This window comes from Diadema antillarum, unplaced genomic scaffold, assembly GCF_040938485.1.
Source record: "Diadema antillarum isolate AM-2024a unplaced genomic scaffold, OU_Dant_1.0 seq00000783_RagTag, whole genome shotgun sequence".
NCBI lineage: Eukaryota > Metazoa > Echinodermata > Echinoidea > Diadematoida > Diadematidae > Diadema > Diadema antillarum.
Window position 1 is genome coordinate 1,993,950 of NW_027271671.1, and position 24,473 is coordinate 2,018,422.

Here is a 24,473-nt window from a genome sequence, read left to right on the forward strand (position 1 = left end):
AAAGGCTTTTCCAGCAAATACAGATGTGTACTGATTACCAAGTGTTTTTTATTCCTTTACATGGTTTGACATTAAAACAGATGCTGACCGATACCAACACTGATCGCAGCACCCCTCTCCATCTGGCTGTAGATAATGGCTATTTGGAAATTGTGTCATTGTGTGTGGAAAAAGGTAATTTTTCATCATATCTGAATTACATTCTTATATCTTTCATTCCCTTCTTTGTGTCATGCATGTGTGTACATTGTATGTGTGAGTATAAATAGTTGAAAGTAGCAAGCTCTCAACAATGCGGAGATGCACTTTTGTAATTAATGTCCATGTGTAAAGTGTTTACAGTAAGTTACCCAATTACAATTCATATTACATGTCTGGTTTAACTTGTATACAGATGTCATTGATTACATATTCAGCTTTTCTTTTTCTTTAAAGTGTACATTTTATGTTATAAAAAGATACCAACCGGAAATTTGAGTGAAACATAGTCATTTACATTGTACGTTTCAGTTATTACCTGTAAATTGTAAAATTGCTTCTAATCACTTGTTTTTGTGCCAGAGTGGCACTTGTATTTGTTTATCACTTCACTATATGACAGACTGGTTCATTTATGCTTGCACACTATCACTCCTGTACTGGCTGTCCCTTATTGCAACACACAGTTACCACTTTTTTTCCATGATGTGCAAAGTAGTCAGTGTTTCATCTTGACATAGAAGAAGTTAATGATTAATATGAAGAAAAAAAATACAGTAAACCTCGCTTAAGTCGACATCACATAAGTCGACAACTCGCTTAAGTCGACATGATAGAAAAGTCCTGAATTTTGCCTTTGTTATTCCTTGAAAATTTCCTCATCTTAGTTGACATTTATAAGTCGACAACTCGCGTAAGTCAACATGATTTTCATTGCCAACTGAGCTGAAATACGTGTTAATCCCCTCATCCAAGTCGACATAATTTTTCGCTCAAATTCATATCGCCATTCTCTGAAAAAGAAATGTTTCCCCGCTCCAATTCTCAGCATTACTACTCCCTGATTCCTCAGTGTATGGCGCGGTACTGTTCGTGCCACGCATCCATTGTCTGTATGCTGGAATAGAAAAGGCATGCACTCATTTACACTCCAGTATATACTACACGTAGTACCCAAGGTAGTTCACTTCTCTCTTTCTGAGTGTTTGTGTCTGTGTGTATTGTTTGGTGTGGGTCAGCATGATGCAACTCGCGTTGCAAACGTGGAGTTATTAAAGCTGCATGGTCCAATGAGGGTCATCAGGAAATTGTTTGTGAACAATTTTTTTGTCCCCGCCGAACGAGTTCGAGCAGGGGACTATGAAACGGGCTCCGTACGTGTGTGTGACCGTGTGTGCGTCCGTGTGTGATCAAAATGTTCAATTTGCTACTTCTCTGTCATTTATGAGCCAAGTTTGAAAATTTCAGTTGTGCCCTTTGACCTAGACCTTTGACCTATATTGTACATTTTGCTACAAAATACTACTCCTTCGCCATTTCTAACCCGATTTCGATTCCGTTTGCTTTATGTGATGGCACTAGGTGAGGGCTTCAAAATTTCTACACAGAATTTTGACCTTTGACCTTGATTTTTGACCTATATCATACATTTTGCTACAAAATGCTACTCCTTCGCCATTTCTAACCCGATTTCGATTCCGTTTGCTTTATGTGATGGCACTAGGTGATTGCTTCAAAACTTCTACACAGAATTTTGACCTTTGACCTTGATTTTTTACCTGTATTGTACATTTTGCTACAAAATGCTACTCCTTCACCATTTCTAACCCGATTTCAATTCCGTTTGCTTTATGTGATGGCACTAGGTGAGGGCTTCAAAACTTCTTCACAGAATTTTGACCTTTGACCTTGATTTTTGACCTATATTGTACATTGGCTACAAAATGCTACTCCGTCGCCATTTCTAACCCGATTTTGATTCCGTTTGCTTTATATGATGGCACTAGGTGAGGGCTTCAAAACTTCTACACAGAATTTTGACCTTTGACTTCTTTGACCTTTGACCTTGATTTTTGACCTATATTGTACATTTTGCTACAAAATGCTACTTCCGGCGGGGACATATATTACGCACTGCGTACTTTCTACTTTTCCTTGTTTTTTTGCTTTTTGTTTTGTTTAAAATTACATGCATTGTACTGAGGGATGTACATTTGCCTTGTGAGCTAAGTCAAAAAGATTTTGTGTGATTACAATCAGTAACATGCACAATTTTGTCAAATATAGGCTACTTATATCACACCTCCTCTCTGCATACTCATTATTATAAATGATTGTTCATGCAGCTTCCAGGCATATGTTTATTACAGGTGATTTTGTTTATCCAAAAATGCAATGAGGTTCGATCATTATTCTCAAAACACACAAATTTTTTACGCCTAGGTCCTTATAGATATTCGTTATCCGAACATGAAATAGGCCTTTTCGTTAATCCAAATATTCTGATGTTAATTATTCCAAAGTGGGATTAGAAACCTGGGCCCGTTTCTAGAAACTTCACGTTTAATTAAATGCAACTAAAAAAAAATAAATGCAGGTGTATCAAATCACTTGCAACTTTGCATTTAAACGCAAGTGCGTTGCTGAAAAGACTGTTCCGTTTGATAATCATATGAAACTAGAAAATTGTACAAAACTGAAACTCATTTGCATTTAAACGCAACTCTGAAAATCAAATGCAAGTCCGTCAAATCACACGTTATGCTGAATAGACTTGTGTTTGATAATCATACTAAAGGAAAACTCAATTGCTTTTAAACGCAACTCTAAAAATCGAATGCAAGTCCATCAAATCACACGCAACGCTGTATCTAAATGCAAGAGCATTGCAGAATAGACTTGCGGTTTTCGTACAAAACTAGAAACTGCGTTTAAACGCATCTCTAAGAATCTATGCAAGTGCATTATTGTTGGAAAGGCTTGCATTATTTTTATTTTGTATGCAAAATTAAGATAGCAAGTGGAACTTTCGCCATGACCGAATGAACTTAGTAGCAGGGGAAAGACATCGCAACATTTACACGTTTCAAACTACCGAAACGCATGCTGCTTCACGAAATGTCAATGAAAGAATGGTATAAACAAACTGTTAACAGTTCGCTATGCTGAAGGTTTAAATCTCAGTCCGAAGTTTAATTAGTCCGACAACGGAAAGTGGTTTGTTTTTATGAAGGTTGGTTAATCTGAAAATAAGATGTCGTTGTCGAATTAACAAACTTTTCTTCTTCTTTTTTTCAGACAGGTCTGCGCCGTACAGAGCAGTAATGTTGCGAATCCTTTCAGAGTATGGCAATAAAAATTTAAGCAAAACAAATATGGCGACTTAGGGAAGGAAAATCATACATATTTCAACTCAGTCGGCGCTTGAAAATGATGTCAACAGAATCATACGAAATCTTACACATATCTTTTCAGCAACACACTTGAATTTAAACTGCAAAGTTGCAGGCAATTTGGAAAAATTTGTGTTATTGATTTTTCAAATTAAATTTAAAACGTAAAGTTTCTCGAAACGGGCCCAGGTTTCCAATTCCGCTCTCTCAAAATCTCTCTAGAGACTGGGTAATTGTGCATCGTCGTTACTATAAGATCCGCGAGAGATTTATGCATGAACTGAAATAGGATTGTTGCTAAGATAGAGTAGGCATGTTTCGACACCAAAAGGAGTTAGATTTGAATAGCGATCCGCGTCACAATCCAAATCTTTATTCTGTACAGGGGTAAATTAGTTTTCATTTATAAATTGACAAATTGTCGACTTACGGGTAAGTCGACTTTGCATAAGTCAACATGTTTTGCTCAGTTCCGATGTCCACTTACGTGAGGTTAACTGTAGTACACTCTTTACGACTATGAATTATTTTTGAGGCTATGTTGATAAAGTTATTTTTTGTTATCACAAATGACACAAGATAAACCTAAGTTGTCATTGTAATAAAGTTTTCTTGCTGTTCTCTCCTTGTCAGGAGCCAATGTGAACTGCCATCGTGACAACCGGAGTACACCACTTCACGCAGCTTGCATTGCAGGCCATCTTGAAATTGTCAAACTTCTCCTTGACAAGGGAGCCCACATCAATGCCTTCAATGCTGATAGGGCTACGCCCTTGTTCAGGGCATGTTCTTTTAACCGGTTTAAGGTTGTTGAATACCTCCTGGAAAAGTGAGTGTCTTTTCACGGTTTTTCAGCCACAACAAGATTATTTGCTAGTGTGCAATGTGATGGGCTTTCCCATTCAATGTTGTTTATGATATCATTTAGGGCTCCTGGATAACAATGAACATCAGTGTTCTCTGACATTCCCTTATCATCTGTCTATTCCCTGGTATGGTGTTTAGGGAATATCTGTTTTTCTGTTGATATACTTTGCTAATAAAGATCCACCAAAGGTTGAGAACATGGCATGATTTACATATTAATTTATGCATAAAATGCCTAAATACTGAGTGTCTCTTTAGATGTAAATTTTTCAATTACCCTAGGGAACATCTGTGCCAAGTAGGACATTTGTACTAAAAAAATGCAGCATTTACCCCCTTAGCAAGTCTACTAATTTGTGATTTTTGTGTTTTGGCTCTTCATGTCTGAATTCTTCTACTGGTTAAACATTTTTGTTCTTCTTTTCACACCTGAAAGCTGCAAGTACATGCAAGCCTACACTAGAAATAACTGTCATAATATATCTCATTTGATGAATCCTTCATTCTGACTGGTTGAAATGGGGGAGGGAGGGGAGATAAATTCAAGAATTGCTTTCATCCCTGCAGTACCTTACCTGCCCCATAGTACGTATACTTAACTGCCCTCTTATATGTGCACTGATGTATGGCCGAGCAAGTCATTTTTCCCTGCATTGTCATGCCACTCTTTCGTAGGATTGTAGTTTGTGAATACCTTGTATACATTTGTTTGTTTGTTTTTTATTGTTTGTTTTTATTGTTCCTTATTCCATATCTCAACACATAAAGAATTGAATGAATGAATTATTGAATACAACAAATAAGAGAATAAAGACATGAAATATGAAGAATTGTAGAAGAATTGCATGTAGAGTGTAGATTCCCAGAAGCTGATGCATATATTCTGATAAATGTCAATAGATGCAGGACTTGTGTGGCCTTTCTAATTCATGGCTGACTATACGTTTGTGTGTTTGTGTATTTGCATTACAGAGGTGCAAAGATTGAGAGCAGAGACAAAGACAACTTCACCCCCTTGCTCATCGCAGCTAGTAATGGTCATAGTGCCACCATACAGGTCCTCCTCAAAAATAAGGCCAACATCCAAGCTGTTGATAAATATGAAAAAACAGCTGTTTTCTGGGCAGCAGAGGAGAACCAGCCGGAAGCTCTGCAGGTATGGCATCACTTTCTGTCTCACACATTCCCCTGATTGTTGAATGATAATGACGGTGAAACAATATGTGACCCTGCATCACAAAATCAACAAAATGTCGCCAGACATTGATTTGCAGTTAAGAGCAGACTTTCAGCTTTAAAATGATGTATAACTCAAACCAAGTGGACTCTCATAACCTATCTAAGTATTAGAAAGAAGGCACACACTCTGGAAAAGTGTGTACTGAGAAAAGAGGTGCCGAAGTATACATTGTATTCAAGCTCTTAATTTTACCAGGCTGTGCTAGCTGTGCAGTGAATAAGACAAAAACCGGATGTAAAACACCATAGCAACAACAATGAAGGGATTACAAGATTAAGCTGAAATTGAGTATGCATTCTGTTGACTAATACCTACTTTCAAAGCAGTAGCACCATCCTTTCAAGAGTTATTACAGTTGAAAGTAAAAAGTGCGTAAAGGATTTTTAAGAAATAAAAAGGGGCCTCAAAGACATGCCTGGTTACACTATTCTACAAAAAAAAAAGTGCTCTAGAAAAACTGCTGAAAATATGACTTTTTATGATCCCAACTTAAAAGTAATGTTGATTAAGAATTGCTCTTTCAGAAGATATGAAAAATCAAGATTAACTAGGTTGACCTGTTTCACCTATTTTTTTCTTTTTATTTCTTTTTTTTAAACAAAAAATGAAGAGGGCGCATGCCCCAGTGTGCCCCCCCCCCCCCCTGGACCGGCCACTAGAGTCCTCACATAAAACTAGGGCATGATACTTTTTTTTGGGGGGGGGGGGGGGGGCTTAATGATGCATGGTAACATACACATCTATATAAACACTAGAGTGATATAATGTATTTTTGCTTGATTTGAATTTGGTTAATGTCTCTTTCTTGCTGTGTAGGAAACAACTCCTAAAAAAAAGATAATGTGTTTTGCATGCTGACTCTGCTTTGTGGGTTTGGTCAAAATTTGCACAAATTCTAGTCAATAACAGGGCTTAGGACAGACAACCTATAAGAAATGAATCTGTACATAAAATATCTATGCTATGCATGTCAACATATACTTCACAATTTCTGAAATGTCTACAATGATATCTCAGCTGTAATTTATTACTTTTCATTACATAGGCTCTTCTGAGCCATCGCATGGCAAAAAAAATGCTTGAAGTAAGTGATCGCTATGACAACACACCTCTTCACGTAGCTGCAGAGCATGGTTACCTTAGGATTGTGAAGGTGAGTGTAGCTGAATCATGCAATGTGTGATGCTTATAACTGTCCAGATAATTGACAATGCCTAACAAGTTGAAGCCTTGTAATGGTAATGCATACTTGCCAGCCGTTCCAATTTCTGAGGTTTTGAGACTATGAAAAGTGCAACTTTCTGATTTTTGGTATATTAACATTTGAAGTCAGGTTTTTAGAATACGATTATTCCATATGCATTCTTTCATTTTGTCATATGGGATTGTTATTCCAAAAGTTGTTGATCTTAATATGAAATAAGGTTCTTAACTCCAAATGTTTGTCAGTACTTGCCTTTATTTCATTTTCATATTAACGAACCCTTAGAATAACAACTTGGCTTTAGTTCTTTTTCTGATTAATGAACCTTATAAATGAGCCTTTTCTTTTTTTCTCGAATTAACAGTCCTTTGGAATAATGAATGTAATTTCATTTTCGAATTAACGAGCCTTCAGAGTCACAAAATTACCCAGTTTGCCTAGGGCTCCAAACAGGAGAGGCTTCAATTTGACACCCCTTTAATACACTAAATTGCTCTGTTATAAATTTGGAGCTGGACCAGGTAATCTGTGTTCTTCTGACACTGCATGCTATTATCTGCTAATATCCGCATTGTTACCAGACTTGGAGTTTGTGATCGCAATTCCACAACTACAAAAACACTCTGGGGTCAAAGGTCAAGGGTCATAGGTCAGGTTAAAATGCTAAAATTCTACTGTTCAGTGCTGAAATTACACTTTTTCTCCATACCATTAACATTATGCATAAACTTAATAAAACTGGGTATTACATTAATTACTATGCAATGATTTTGTAGGGAGATATTTTGGCCATTGGGTCAAAGGCTAATGGAAAATGTTCAAATGCCATAATTTTGGGTCCTGGGGTCAAAGGTCAGGTTGAAATGCTAAAATTCTACTGTTCAGTGCTGAACTTACACTTTTTTTCCATAACGTTAATATTACTCAATGCATAAGCTTAATGAAATTAGGTATTACATGCATTACAATGCAATGATTTTGTAGGGAGATATTTTGGCCATGGGGTCAAAGGTCAATGGAAAATGTTCAAATGTCATAATTTTTCCCATATTTTGAAAATGGCTCAAAGTATTGTCATGAAAATGGATATTACCAGTTAATAATTATTTGAAGAACTGTTGGCCATTGAGTTAAAGGTCAAGTGAAAATACTTAAACCCTGAAATACTCGCTCTTTTATGCAATTTATCCATCCATCTAAATGAAACCTAGTTCAAGGCTAGACTCTAGACCTAGTAGGAGAACCATGCATTATGGCGGAGGCGTACCAGTTGCCATAGCGACATTTCTAGTTTTCAAATATTTGATGCAAATACGTTCATAACTTTTTGAGTCATTTTGCAAACAGACAAACAAACCAATGCTGGCAAATACATAATCTTTTTGCCAGATTAATAGTTTGAAAGTATATGAAAAAGTGATCCACTATTTTTGACTTTTCTATCTACAGCTATGATGCTTAAAGGACAAGTTCACTTCATGTACATGTGGAATGAGTGAATGCAGCAATATCATTAGAACACATTCGTGAAAACTTGGGGAAAATCGGACAATCCGTTCACAAGTTATGAATTTTTAAAATGTCTGCTCAGTCATTGCTGGATGAGAAGACTACTACAGTGTATGATGTCACATGCATACAACAATATAAGGAAAACATAAAGAGAATTTCACGTATTTCTTATTTTTTGAATAAAGTGCACATATCCTTGACTTTTTACTGACGTATGTTATGGGTAGTATTATTCCCCCTGCCTTCTGAAAGAGACAAGTCAAGCGTTCTTTTATTATGCGAGAAAAGTGAAAATATATTGAATTTTCTTTTAATATGTTTTCTTTTTATATCGTTGTACATATGTGACATCACAAACTGTAGCAGTCTTCTCATCCAGCAGTGACTGAGCAGAAACTTTAAAAATTTATAACTTTTGAACAGGTTGTCCAATTTTCCTCAAACTCTCACTGATGTGTTCTACCAACATTGCTGCATTCACTCATTCCACATGTCTATGAAGGTGGACTTGTCCTTTAAAGTTCTGCGTGACTAGTATAGCTGACTTTATTGCGTGAAATTTCATTAAGGAACATAGCTAATCAGAAAAGCTCTGACCATTCCCAAACATCTTTAAAATAGCGGGAAAAACACAGACAAAACCCCCAAATTAAAGAATCTTTTCAAATCTTTTCTAAAATTGTAAACTAAAAGCAAAGCTATGGTAGTGCTATGTGTACTGCGTGGAAGTTGCGATACTCGGTGAGCGCGAGAACCCCGGGTCTCTTGTTTTCTTTCTGGTCTGTAGTTCTGGAGAACAAAGTACAGTCACTCTATGTAGAATGCCACACTTCTTTTCTATGTACTACTGTATAGTTCTACGGATCTGTAGTGATTGCATGAGAAGAGGAACACTCAATTTCTCTAGTTATACCCCCGCCAAACGAAGTTTGAAGGGGGTATATAGGAATCAGCGAACGGTCGGGCGGTCGGTCGGGCGGTCGGGCGGTCGGTCCGTTGCAAATCTTGCGTCGCGAACTACTTCCTCAGTTTTCAACCGATTCCCATAAAACTTGGCACAGATGTGTGCCTTGGGTTGTAGATGTGCAAGACGTATTTTTTGACAGTACCCAAAAGTACGTTGCCATGGTAACGGCATATTATGGGCAAAAATGGGTACAAATCTTGCGTCGCGAACTCCTCCCACAGTTTTCGATCAATTTTTATGAAATTAGGTACAGATGTTCATCTGAATATGTTAATGTGCAAGACACATATTTCCGCAGTGACAAAAAGTGCGTTGCCATGGTAACGGCATGTTATTGGTAAAATGTAGGGCAAAATGCTTCATGGCAAAACTGCTTCATCAGTGTTCTTCCAATTCTCATGGAATTCATATTGAATGTTTGTCTTAGGATATAGGTCAGCATGACACATTTCTTGACAGTGACAAAAAGTATGTTGCCATGGTAACAGCTCACATATTATGAGCCAAAATGATGGAAAATTTTGTGTTGCAAACTACTTCCTCAGTTTTTGCCCAATTTCCATGAAACTTGGTACAGATGTGTGCCTTTGGTTGTAGATGTGCAAGACGCATTTTTCGACAGTACCCGAAAGTACGTTGCCATGGTAACGGCATATTAATGGCAGAAGATCAAGGAAAGATCTTGCGGATTTAACTACTTCCTCAGTTTTTTGACCAAAGCTTATGAAATGTTGTTTTGACCAAAGCTTATGAAATGTTGTTTGGCGGGGGTATAACCAGTCGCTGTAGCGACATTTGACAGCGACATTTCTAGTTTAATACTTCACTTTGCTATTTGTAAGGCAACGTTGTGAGAAGCCATGGGTGGTATTCTGAAAATCTTCCGAAGTTTCTTCCTAAGTTTCTTCTGAAGCTTCTTCCTAAGTTTCTTCCAAAGTTTAGGGAAAAAAAGATAGGAAGAAACTGTGGAAGATTTTCAGAATACAACTTAGAAAAAAATCCTAACTTAAGAAGAAATTTCTTCCTAGGAAGGATTTCAGAATACCACCCCAGTGCACCAACAGACATATATTCTGAAAGTTATATGCCCCCCCCCCCCCCCATGATGGTTATGCTCCTCATGTCCTCCCAAACAGATTTTGCTGGACAATGGAGCAGACAGTGAATGGAAAAACGAGGAAGAGGAAGCACCTATACACTTAGCAGCCAAAAATGGACACACCTTGTGAGTATTAATGATAGATGTTTATTGTTTATGATGATGACACTGATGAGAGCTATTAATTTGTAATCCTCATTATCCAATCACCAATTACTGTGTATTCTTTACACAGGGCCGTCCTTCAAGCAATTTGTGCTATTTTTCCTTTGGCCCTGTTGTGTACGGACCACAGATCAATGAAGTGTGCCAGTAACTCCACATGAACAAAACAATTTTATTTGACCCATTGCTCCCACAATCCTCCCAGGACCTTCAGTGCCCCTAAATGAGATTCTTTTTTGCCCATCGACAAAGAACAAACAGGTTGGTAATCCACCAGTACGAAAGCAGTCAAGCATAACATCTTTGTCCCCTTTCGAGGGGACCAGTATGCATGACGCATACCAGAACACATGCTCTCTATCATTGCCCTGTTTGCGGCCTATCCTAAAAACCTTGTTTGATCATTCATTTATTGTATGTATTTGCAGCATTCAGGGTTAGACAGTTGCAGTTACTCTCTCACATCAACTCAAATTGACCTGTAAAGCACAATACGTATATGGGCAATTCCACGGTATGTAGGACACAGGTGCCAAAAATTCAAGATTATATTTGTTTCAAACACCATACATTTTCAGACAATACTTGAGTTGAAGTTTGAAGAATCATTATGTTTTTCAATTAAAGCGGCCATTTTGATTTTCAAAATGGCTGCCAAAATAGGCCTTTAACTCAGTGGTAAAGAGAGTGTATTGTCACGTAACTTACTCTCTGTATATCCACTTTACTATTAATCCAAACAATCTTTCATATGTATGCAGTTACCTGAGAAGTCTTTTACCACATGATAGAAAACAAAGCTGGTTGCTTTAAAGAATTTGATAAAAAATTTTGATTAGTTTGACAGTGATGGATGTAACGTCAGTTACCAAAAACAAGGAATTTTTAACTTTATTCATCAAAGAAAGTGAGATGTATGATGTAACTTGAGATTTCTAATGTATGCCCATATGCCTTCCTTCTAATACCAGAAATAAGGATACTTGGCATACTAGAGAGTCATAATGAACACTTCAAAATGTGTAACGTCAGTTACCGAAATGTCATACACCAGTATGTAACGTCAGTTACCATGACAATAATTATAATTGAGGTAAAATTTTTGACTTTAGGCCACTTCAGCACATCTGGGAAGTCAAAGAGTATCAACAAAGAGCAGAAATCCCTTTGATAGGGAATGATGTCATCACCATGGCATGTCCATGGATACATTTTGTTTTCATTTAATTTATTTTTGTAAATTTATTTATTCAAATCATAATTTATATCTTCTTCTTTTTTGGATTTAGCTTTTGATTTTCAATTCAACACAAGCTTTAAAAGGTTAAATCATCTGGAAGTTTAAGTTTACCAGATGCAATATATGCACTCAAATTACTACAGTACATTCACAGTCCTATGGGATGTTAAAGCTACCAAAGTTTGTAGGGCTAATCAATGATGTGGTTGCATGGTAAACACCTTTTCCATAAAAATAGCTTGTATACAGCTGTATACCAATAGTTTTATAATCTTTACTAATGATTGCTTTTGCTAGCATTTTTCTTTTTTTCTTGAAGCTTAGTGAAGTTTCCACCTCTAGGCAAATGCACAAACAGATCGATATATTTCTTCGCTTGCACTTACATTGTAAATGTGTGGTTTAGTTAATATGGCACATCTTAATTGTATTATGTACATAAGGCATGTACTGTAATTACTGTTTGAAACTTAACACTGATGTTGCTCAACATTTAACACTGATGTTGCTCAAAGAGAGAGGTGATTTTAGGGTTTAAAAAAAATGTTCATACTTGTTGATTGCTTTATTAAATTCATGCAGGGACATTTTGTAATACATGATACTTCTGAACAGGAAGAATCGTTTATACTGATCTAAGAATTCTTTCTTTGCAAAGTCCTATTTCTTGGTATCTGGGATGTATTTGCAAGCCTTGATACCAGTGAAAAGGAAAAGAAAAACAGTTATATTACTTCAAGCAAGGAATAAACCAATAATGTTCTTTTGAACAAAAAAAACAAAACAAAACAAAACAATGTTTCTTCGTGACAGAAGGATATTAAAAGTGCAACGCTTTTCATCTGAATCAATTGATGATGGAGATCATTTTTTTTTATTTGTGGCTCTAACAATGACTTGAAGGAGAAGGAGTAAAATAAAGAATTTAAAAAAGAAGAAATATATCACAGTAGAATTCATACATATTTATGCATATTTATGAGTTGATATATGTATGTGTTTTTTTTCCAATGACCTGATTTTTTTTTTCGCACACTAAAATATCTGTGTTGTGTAGTACTGAAGGGTATAATAGGTGGGGCATTCTGGGTAGAAACTTTCCTGTTCATTAAAAAAAAAAAAAAACCCTGTTATGTCAATATATTTGTACTTGGAACTGCTGAATCTAAATGACTCTGTGTAATCTCGTATTTGTTGAATAAGCATTCAATCTTAAGACAAATGTCAAGAAATATCATCTCGTGCATTTACATTATTTTTGCCCAACTGTGCTATGGTATGGGGGGGGGGGGGGGGGCTTGCCCCCTAAAGGCCCCATACCATTTGTGTCTTTATATTTTGTTTTAATTTGTTGCTAAGTAATTGCGTGGGATTGTTATTGGCATACTGTAGCAGTCATAACCTGTTAAATAAATTAGTTCTCTGTAAACCCCATAGCAAAAGTATGTGTAACGTCAGTTACTGACATGTTTACCTTTCAGTTTTCATAGAACACAAAGAAAATGGACTAATGTTTCATTTTGTTTGTGTGTTTGTAATTGATGAACCAGGGTATGATCCCATATCAAACAAATCATTCTGATAGGTCAGAATGATAAAATATCACAAAACTGTTCCCAATCATGATTTTGCATGTGTAAACCCTATGGCAAATGTAAGCGTAACGTCAGTTACTGTTATGCCTTCACTGAAATTGGCGTGGTGCTAAAAGGAAATATCTAAAGTGCACATTATTTTGCACACCTGTTCCTAAGAACCTAGGTGTATTGCCATATTAACCACATGAAGGCTAGAAGTCAGGGACATGAGATATTTCCAAACATCTACACCATAATTTCCCATGTCCTTTTCCCGTAACGTCAGTTACCAACACATTTTCACTTGCTATGTGACAAGAGATGCAGTTTGAGAGAAAAAATTTCCACCTATTTCTTCATTCTCATGAACTCATTCATCAATGCTAATTGCAAGCCCAAGGTACTTTCATTCACAAAACTACAACGTAAACAATTTTATGAAAATCCTTACGCGTAACGTCAGTTACCCTGGAATTGCCCATATGTGTTTTAAATTGATCTAGGCATGTCTATACAGCCTTAGATATACTGATTAGTATCTTGCGAATCTACCAGCTTGAGAGGCTTCCTTTGGGATTTCCAGTTGTTGTTGTTTTTTTCAGGTAAAAGGCATTGAATGTGCTTGGTCCCAATTACGTAGAACAGAAATAGGAGTTGCTCGCACACATTAATAGGAAGTGAGAGTACTCTCTCACCTGATTGGGCATTTTCATCAATGAATGAAGATGCTCCGTCGCAAAGAGACACCCTGCCGCAAACCAGGATGATTAGTCTAGAGTGGGGCCAGATTTCTGGTGAAATATTGTGAATCACTACAAACTTCCTTCTCAGTTAAAATGGTAAAGAGTGATTCAACATCAAAACTGAGGAGGGACATTTCTCTTTCGCAGTGTCTGCATTTTAATGTATATAATTATCAGAACCGTTATTAACAATAAATCTTTTTTTTGTGACAGTTCTTTTGAAAATTATAACACTATTAGTGATACAATATTACATACAACCTCACTTTAAGTCGTATCCAAAGGGACCAGAGAAAATCCTCCAACTCAGGTGAGATTGACTGTACTTGTTTTTCTTTTTGCACAGGAGTTTGTTTTAATAGATTTACTAAATTGTCCATGTATGGGCAGCGATTTGGCTTAATCGGTAGCACTTTTGCCTCCCATGTCCCCCCTAGATAGAGGCAAAACACTCTGTTCATGGGATGGGACTTTAAATTGAGGCTGCATGGGACTGTGTGAATAAATTACGACTCACGCATATGAAAGATCCAAATAAATCTCTTCAAAATGCATGTAATATGTTTATGATTGCCCATGTGTGTGTGGCGATTTTGGCTTAGTCAGTAGCACTTTTGCCTCCCAGTCCAAATGACGCTGGTTCAATTCCCAAATATAGCTGATGTACATGTAATCATACCATCGCTTCTAGAAAGAGGCAAAGCACTCTGTTCCTAGGATAGGATATTAAAATGAGACCCCATGTGTGAGGAAATCATGACTCACGCATGTAACAGATCCAAATTCATTCATTCATCTCAAAGAGTAGGGTGCCAAGTGGATGAAGTGGTCCACCTACCTCCCCACACAAGAAAATGGTCAATGATGTGGACCGCTTGTGGTTGGTCCCAGGTGGCTAGCAGTAGACATCAAACATTATCAACCAGGCACATCGTGCCATACAAAGAAGAAGATTGTCCATATTTCCTTAATGAGCTCAAGGTATTCATGCTTTGTTTTGTTTATATACTATCTTCTTGCAATCACCAGGGTTTTTATGTTTCTTTAAATGAAGAAAATAAGTGATTCAGCTGTTTAGATGAGGCATTTGTCAGGAATTCTTCATTGCTTAAAAAAAAAAAAGTTAAACAGACTGACAGTTCCTTGCATGTCTGAAAGAATGCAGTAAACTTTGAACTTAGCAAGATTTAACCCTATTCTAACTGGGCTATTTGAGACCAAGTTTTTACTGGGGGGGGGGGTCAATTTGACCCCCCCCCCTTCAGATCTCGGCCGCCGATCGCGCGATCACCGCAAAATTTTGCCTGAACATAGAGCCGGATGTCAACTACAAGATACAATAGAAACATGTTGATTTTATATTTTTTAAATTTATAAATTAATTATGCAAATATACGCTTGAAATCATATTTTCACCTATAACTCCATCAAAAAGACTGAAGGATTGCTAAATTTTTGTGTCAGAGTTCCTCAAGACACATCAAACAATTTTCTTGTAAAAAACTAGCACAATCATAATCAGTTTCTGTTTTTTTATTGTTTAGTTAATTTCTTATGTATTTTACAGTTTTTTCGATCTTTTGTTTTCTATTGTTTTTTGCCAAAATTTGTTGGAGGCACTTTTCCAAGCTTATCTACATTAGAATTGATTAATTTCAATGGCTAAATGTTGAAATAATGTAATTTATATAAATTAAACAAAAAAACACAATTTGCATTGGATTTGCACACGAAATCATGAATTTGAGCCGTTTTTGGGTTGACATGCATATGCAAAACATTGCGTAACTTCAGAACGGTGTACCCGGACGTGGCAAATTTGGTCTCAAAATATGCGGGAGACTTCAATGAAAAAAGTCGTGTAACGACGCGGCAAAATCTTTGCGCGTTGCGGAAATCGTGGCGCAAAATGTCGAGGGAGGGTCAAATTGACCCCCCCCCCCCCCCCGTTAGAATAGGGTTAAATGAAATATTAAAGGAAGACAGCACGTTATGAAACAATATTCAGCATAAATACCATGCAGGCATGAGATTTCTCCGCGGATCCGCGGATTTCCGCGGATTTTGAAATTCTGGGGAGAAAATACACAGTCGGGAAAATTTCCGTGATTTTCCTCTTTTTCTTTCTTTCTTTTTTTTTTTTTTGCAGCCACCATATCTCGCCGTGTGTGAATGGTGATGAGTGCATTTTGTCAGCGGGCAGCTGTGCGATGTTGCATGTTTCATGCATGAAATGGATGTGAAACGTGCGTGTCGATCAACTTGTAGCTACTATACTTAGTGTAGCTTGCAGTGTGGTGTGATATGATGCACACGTGTGTGAGGCTGTAACTGCAATTACATGTACGTGTATCATTACTATCAAGGAGCTTCGGCATGCATGCTGCCGCAGCATTCAGTGCGATGCGTTGACCGAATGATCGGTCTGTATCTGTCCGTCGGGCGGGGAATGTTCCGCGGAGACTGCGTCTGGCTTCATGGATCTCCTCCGTATACGGAGGACAGCGTTATGGCAAAATATAAAAGAGTCCTCCGGACAGACCGATCTTTCTGTCTACGCGATGCGTAGACCTCCTTAGGGATCCGTGAAGCCAGACGCAGTCTCCGCGGAACATTCCCCGACGGACAGATACAGACCGATCTTTCGGTCAACGCCGCGATGCGCTGCTTTTGTATACCGCTGATTACGTTGGCGTGACCTAACGTTACATTTCGTCATTTGTCATCGTGATTTTGTGGACCGATGAGAATATTTCTTTCTTAGACCCTCGATAAGGATGAGCCTCGTGTAGCAGATATTGACACAGATGTCTCCAATACAGTAAGTTCAAGTGGCAGTGGTTGGAATATGAAGTTGATCTCCCAGAACCAGTTTCGTCTTCTAACCACATTAGGCCAGCGAGTCAATCGACTTCCTCGGGACCTGGAACTTGTGATACATCATCCGCCGCAAGGATTCGCTTTACATTCTGGACTTCATCCAACAATACTTCATTTGCTTGGTCTAACGTTACATTAGCTGTTTATGGACTTAACCGGGTCAACAAATTTTTGTACCTCCTGTAAGGTATTATAGGCAGTCTAAGTTAGCTGTTGCATGGACGTAGAGACGGTCAACAGTGCTGAGCTGCATGTATGATTTATTTTCAGCTGTCTTACATACATGATTCTCTACTAGACTACATGGACCAAGTACAAGATCAGCAATACTTTGCCTGGTCTGCGCACTGTAAACTGTTAATGGACTAAGGTAAAGACAGCCAACAATGGCAATGCTAAGCTGTGATTTATTATTTTTTTTGTACCCGTATGAACTGAATCCAGCAAGACGTCACCTGGGTGTACATTACTGTGATTTATTATGGCCTCACATTTGAGTAGGTCCTAGGTATTCAACAGTTAAGCATACTATTCCTTCCTTTAGATTTTGCAAGTGTCATTCATGAGTTCAATTATCACAATGTTTCTCTGTAAAATGTACCTCATAACAATAGTAAATTTCAGTTGTATAATGCATTAAAATGAGTTTTTTCATACCTTGAATTTCAAAAAGTCCTCACCGTGGGAGGGGGGACACCCCCCTCCCACACCCTCCCCCCGCTCGGTCGCTACGCTCCCTCGCAAACTCTCTCCTCTTTTCTCAACTTTTCTCTGTCTCATGCCTGACCATGTCATGTTATATATCCTTCTCATTTATTCAGAACTGTGATGGAGTTTGTGAAGCACAATGAATCATTGATACATGATGAGGATGAGAACTCCGACACCCCACTCCACAAGGCAGCCATGGAAGGCCATGCCAAGACTGTCAGAGCACTTATTGAAGCAGGGGCAGATATAGAGTCAAGGTATGCTATGTTTCTATGTCATATTGCCAAATGTTGCAGCTTTCTTCCTAATGCCTTGGTCATGCCTTTGCGTATATCGCTGCACATTGCTACGCTCTGCGGGGTAGGTCAATATGCAGCCATAGCCAGTGATACGCAGCAATTTTGAAGGTTGCAGTCACACTTTTATGTATTTAGCTCATAGGTAGCTTGTATGCCGTCCATATAATGACTGCATTCGATTGCATTTGAATGCCTGCTGTATACGCCAAATATTTCGCGAGGTTTTTATTTTTTGCAAATCTTGCTAGTCAGGTGCTATTCGCGAAAATATTGACTCTGATCCTGACGTGAATATGACATACACGTGTACATTTCTCCGTTCAGTGTGGGACTCCACGATCGCGAATTTAACCACTCGTGAAATCGTTGGGAATCCCCGATTCGTGAAAATTTAGACTTGCGAAATATATGGCGTATACAGTATTACCTCGCTATAGCTCACTGCTGCTCAATATAGCAGTACAATGCAATACACAGTTTGCATACCACATTGCGTACATCCACAAAATCTATTATCTGCTTTCAAGAGCTTTTGTTATTGTTTTATAATCCCTTGTGGGTATTCTTTTTAATATTGCCTTCTTGCAACCTGTCCTTGATATGATTTAATGGCATGAATCCTTCTTTCAATAAGGTCAAGGGATACAAAATTGGTAAATTCTCACATGATGCTGCCCCACATGCATAAACGAGTTTGAATCATCTTTCCAGATTTAAAGTGAGTACAAGAAAGATATTGCATGTAAATACTCTAGGCGGTAAAGATTATTATATGTTCACGGCAGTGGCATTAGGGCCCCACGTGGGCCCCTATAGTAAGGAGGTTACAAGTCTGTTGGGGCCCAAGAGATAGAATCTGACCCTCAATTTTTTCCTTAAGTGTACATTGTCAGAGTTACACCAAACTTGTGATAAAAAAAGACATGATAAAGAATCCTTGAAAAATGTTCCAATTTTGATGATAGCCAGATCACTACCAAGAGCTAGATGTTTTTTCCATGGACCATTGCTGATCTTGCCTTGTACATTGTAGTTTCATCCAAATCTTTTTCACAACTTAGGTGTAAAGTTGCTGTTAGGCAGACATATTAAAAAAGAGAAAAAAGAGAGAAAAAAAAAGAGATTGCAGAAGCTTAATCTCTGTGTCACAGTTGGTGAAGTCTTTCAAAGTTGCAGGTTTGTTAGTACTGTTTTTATCTCAGTATACAAAGGCTGTGTACATAGGTATTTGTGAACTAGACTGAAGTGTTGGATAAGACATTAAAGTGATCCTACTTCTATTCTAGTTTTCTGTAGTATTTTGTATTCTTATCCATCAGAAATCAGCAACTATGGACTCCACTAGACTGTGCAGCTCACAGGGGATGGGTCAAGACAGCGTATGCACTCCTTGACAATGACAGTCCTGTGGACCCAACAGACAAAGCCAAGGTGGGGTCCTGAATTTTGGATAGTCATTACTATAAGGATGTTTGTAATGCACGCATTTTCATCGCAAAGTGGCATCATTTCACTCTTGTAGCTAGAGGGAAATTCAGACCATTTAAGTAGCACAACAGTGAAAATTTATCAAAATTCAATAAAGACAAATGATTCTGTGAAGTTTTGTTAGTTTTCACAAAACAGTTTTTGAACAGTCATGTGCAACTTGTAGTGAGTTAATCATGTCATTGCCTGACAACTTGCTATACAGTTTGTACAAAAGCGTGAAAGTTCCTCTTTTTTTCTTCTTTTTTTTGAGGGGGGGTTCAAATCCAGTTACATCTTGTATGCCCCAGTCTCAAATTCTAAAATTCCAGACTGATCATTATTTTAAAGTACGTATGTAAACATGTTCTACACTGTATTACAGAAGAATTGAATTTTCTGTTGTTTGTTTTTTGTATGTGATCAATGGAAAATTGTTAGGTCATGACATCATCAGCTCACCCATTGCCATATATCCATATCAACTATTTGAGCACAGCTTTGCATAACTTGGCAAATCTTTAAAGTGTCGAAGCTGTCATTCAATTCTACTTTTATCTTATTTTCACTATTATGCTTGTTAGAATTTAACTCTTTCTTGAAAACTCATTTTTAAGTGATCCCAAATTCTCCTCCCAGAGGACTTTTTAGTACAGATCATGAATGTCCACATGTGTGTGTTTTTGTTTTGTTTTTTCTTTAAGGAAGACACTCCTATTATGATACATGAGTTGGGCAAGTTGTTTCGCATCGCTTAGATGTATGAAGTTTTAAATAATGAATTAGAAAAATGATTTCAATATTGATTTACTGTATTTATCTTCTTTAGTTCACTGCAATCATATATATATATATATATATATATATATATATATATATATTTTGTTGTTGTTTTTTTTTTTTAATTGCAGGTTACACCTCTCCATCTTGCAGCTACCAGTGGCCATGTTGACCTGGTCAAGCTTCTTCTCGAATGGAAAGCAGACATCTCCCTCAAGGATGCCAACAACAGAAATTGTCTGGACATGGCAATTGAGAACAACCATCGGTTAGTCTTGGCTTTTCAGCATTCTATTTAAAAAGTCCAGACTAATAGTATATCATGGTCTCTTGAATGTTTGATAAGGAAAAAAAAAACACATACACACAAAAAAAAAAACTGTAGTACAATGTGTATCACAGGCTTCATTGAATATGTCACAGAAATCAATACCCACAGACAAGGGTAAGATAAATATAATAATTAAAGGGTTACTCAACATGTGATTTTCTCATAAATCTAACTATGCTTAACCCTCTGTGTGCCATGTTTACTTCATTACATATTGGCGAAGATATTGTAAATCCAGGTGTCAACAAATAACGTTAAGTAATCTTTCTAATGCTGTAAAACTAGACATTTTCACAGTGTGGAAATTTCATGCATTTCGCACAACCAGAAACTGCTGCCAATGTAAAAGCAAGTAAATATTTTTGCCTGTTGTATATACCTATGTCTTGATTCCACAGAATTAAATACATGCGAAATTCATCTTATTAGGCAGAGCACGAAAAATTACTGCGTGAAAATATACACTTTACAGTATCTGCAACAGTTGTATAGTACTCTCCGCTTAATCGGGTAGTGTCTAGCAGAACATTATTTACCCGATTAAGCAGAGTACCCAATCCGATTAACCGGAAAGCTTGTTAATTCATTCACAACACAGATACCACATTGTAATTACACACCTCTCTGCATCACACACACAGTACGGTATGTCACTTACAGCCATAGCTCATCTAATGTCGCACAATAGCCGTAGTTAAAGTGTCTGCAGCATACTTTTGCAAGCAATCTGCTTGCAGCCCGTAGCCCTCATCAAGCCACATACACGCTTCCAAACATCTGTATTTTGAAACTACATGTAGATGCCTATTGTGCATATGCAGTCTAATGATTCAACAAACTCTGCTGCGTCCCTGTGTGTTTCATGGGGACCATAAGTTTGTGGTTTTTTTTAATGCCTCCACCACGAAATGTCGCCGGAGGCATTATGTTATTCAAATTCATGAATTTCTTCCGTCGAGATGTTTTCATTGCAACTGATTGACAAATTGCCCTACATCGACGTAAATAAGCACTGAATTGATCGGTGTTTTAGTAGTAGCCATGATAAAAAATCATGGGCGTACATACTCGAGCAGGATTCGAACCTACGACCTCCTGATCACCGGACAGGCGTCATCTCCACTAGACCACCGAGCTTTCGCCCGAAGGCAAGTGTTGGTTCTAATCCATATAGCATGCAGCGGGTACAGTACCAGTGCCATAGCAACATATCTACTTTCAATTAACGGCCTGAAGAAAGGTTAGGGTCTCAATGGAGGTAGGTTATTCTTCGTTTTTCTTGAGAGCTAGCCATAGCTCATAGGCATGGCAGTGATGTGAGTCACTGTGTGTGTGTGTGTGTGTGTGTGTGTGCACACACTTACCCATGGTGTAAAACGAGGACACATATACGAACTTCACATTTAAACCGAGGACACACAGAGAAATAGACCATTCCAAACGGTCTGCTTTTGCATGCTTTTGCATGTAGGGGTACATGTTTGTAAGTCCTTGATTAGCATTATTGTAATAAATCCTCCGTTGGATGGTAATATACAAATGAGTCCTCGGTTGACAAGAGTCCTACTGACACACAGGTCCTCGGTTTCCATCATAGACACGTATGTGTGTGTGTGTTTGTGTTTGTGTGTGTGTGTGTGAGTGTGTTGGATAGTGTGTTTAGTGCCGGTGTAAGGGTTTTGTACATGGCATGAAAAAAAAAATGTGTCTACTAAAATACCAGTTACATGGTGAATCAATTGTACACTGTCCATTTAACATGTCAATTAACATTTAAAATTGTAACATCAACCTAAGCCCTCTACTGACTTTCGGCACCTCACAGTTTCCTCGTAATTCATATTCACACAAATTCTAAAGGCTTTCTGTGAGAAACCATGGAAAAAGATTGGGTTAATCTTGAAAATTCCTACCCGTTTAATCGGCAATGCCTACCCGATTATCCGGTCATTAAAGGACAAGTCCACCTTCATATACATAAGGATTGAGAGAACGCAGCAATATTAGTAGAACACATCAGTGAAAGTTTGAGGGAAATCGGACAATCCATTCAAAAGTTATGAATTTTTTAAGTGTCTGTGCAGACACTGCTGGATGAGAAGACTACTACAGTGTATGATGTCACATGCATACAACGATATAAGAGAATTTCACAAAACTTTACTTTTTTAATAAAGTGCACATTTCTTTGGCTTATTAATGATGTATGTTAAGGGTGATATTATTCCCCCTGCCTTCTGAAAGAGAGAAGTCGAGTGTTCTTTTGTTATTCGAGAAAAATGGAAATATGTTGATTTTTCTTTATTCTTTCATTGTACTGTTGTTGTACTCTGTCGTTGTACTCATGACATCACAAGCTATATTAGTCTTTTCATGCAGCTGTGACTGAGCAAAAACTTCAAAAATTCATAACTTTTGAAAGGATTGTCCGATTTTCCTGAAACTCTCACTGATGTCTTCTACTATTATTGCTGCATTCACTCAACCCACATGTCTATGAAGGTGAACTTGTCCTTTAAAACACGCATCGAGAACTGTTTGCCCTATTGAGCCTAGAGTACTGTATTTTCTTGATCTTCAGGAGGTTTGATGCAACGGTATAGCCATCATGGGAATCTTTGCATAACAGTTAAGCTTTGGGGGAGAGATGAAATGCTAATGAACTAGCTTGGCAAGTTATCTCTGAGTGTATGGGCAGGTTGTAGGAGAGAGTGGGGCGAAGTGGGACAATAATTGTGATTTGATGAATTTCCTCCTATAACTTTTCTGATATTTAGAATGGGGCTCTCATGTGTCGGACCCATAGACTACTGATGCTAGGCCACATGGTGGGTTGTTACATGTACTTCATATTCCTAAAAGTCTCATATTTGTGGTATTATTGATTTTAAAAGGGCTTCTGATCGGGATGAAGTGGGCCACCCCCCGGGAAAAGTGGGACAAACAGTAACTATAGGCTAGACAATATTACAAGCATATCATGATAATGTGTGTGTGTGTGTGTGTGTGTTTGTGTGTGCATAGTCCCTATGTGTGTCTGTCTCGGGTAAGGAGGTGGATGTAGTGTAGAGGGTAGGGAGGTGGTTTAGAGATGAGAAGGACGTTTTTTGTTTTTTTTGGGGGGGGGGGTTTAAAGTTTAAAGTTATGAGTAGGTGAGGGTTGGATATGGTGGAAAGGTGGGAATGAGGGTGGTTTATGTTGTTGTTGTTGTCATCGTTCTTTTGATATAATAGAAATTTCATTTCCTGTTTTTTTAGTGTTTGGCTAAATTGCTCACAAATGCATATATGAATTCTGCTTGTTTGTTTTGTAGTTAAAAAGGAATGATCGGATAATTCATTCTATTTCCTCTCTTCTGTTTGATATCTGCCTTAAAATGAATTGAATGATTATTCTTGTTTTATGGATTATGGATTATGTCTCATAACTGTAGGAATATCTACATGATTTATGACAGATGCTATGTAGAATGTGTGTAATTTTTTTTGAATTGTTATATTCTCAAAGGAAATGGAATTAATAAAAAGATCACTGAAAACAAAAAGTGTGTGTTTGAATATTTACACATGAAGAGTTTCATTACAAAGCATGATATGTCCATTATGGTCCATCAGAGACAGTTGCATTAAAAGCATCCAGAATTTAAAGAACAAAAGAAATAAGAATTCAAAGTCTTTGATATTTTTATCGTAACTTTGAATACAGCAAGACGTGGGACAGTGATGCTGTCCTAATTCACCCCAGCACTCCCAAAAATTCAAAATGGCGACTAACATCACAATTTAGCTAATTTTTGCAAAATCATTTAATGCAAATTATTGGAACTCATGAGGCCTGCATGAAGCATGCTAAGTGCCTGCTAAAGCCTTACGATGAATTCAGAAAGCCCTTCACACTTAATGCAAAAAACTACAAAAAAGTGTCCGAAAAAAATAGTTCAAAATTAAACTGAACATGGCTTTCCCATAGAGTTGTTGCAGAGCAGTTACCATATGCTTGTACTCTGATGTCAAATGCCT

General features: G+C 37.6%; 1 protein-coding gene across 1 annotated transcript in view; it reads left to right on the plus strand.

Moving 5' to 3' along the window:
* The window catches only part of LOC139739149 (transient receptor potential cation channel subfamily A member 1 homolog), a 178,351-nt gene that overhangs the window by 69,909 nt on the left and 83,969 nt on the right, over positions 1-24,473 (plus strand). Inside the window, exons 6-13 of the mRNA XM_071649766.1 lie at positions 81-174; positions 4,005-4,200; positions 5,211-5,394; positions 6,524-6,631; positions 10,298-10,386; positions 17,687-17,833; positions 19,195-19,306; positions 20,254-20,390. Of these exons, the coding sequence (XP_071505867.1) occupies positions 81-174; positions 4,005-4,200; positions 5,211-5,394; positions 6,524-6,631; positions 10,298-10,386; positions 17,687-17,833; positions 19,195-19,306; positions 20,254-20,390 (1,067 nt within the window). The remainder of the gene's footprint in view (positions 1-80; positions 175-4,004; positions 4,201-5,210; positions 5,395-6,523; positions 6,632-10,297; positions 10,387-17,686; positions 17,834-19,194; positions 19,307-20,253; positions 20,391-24,473) is intronic.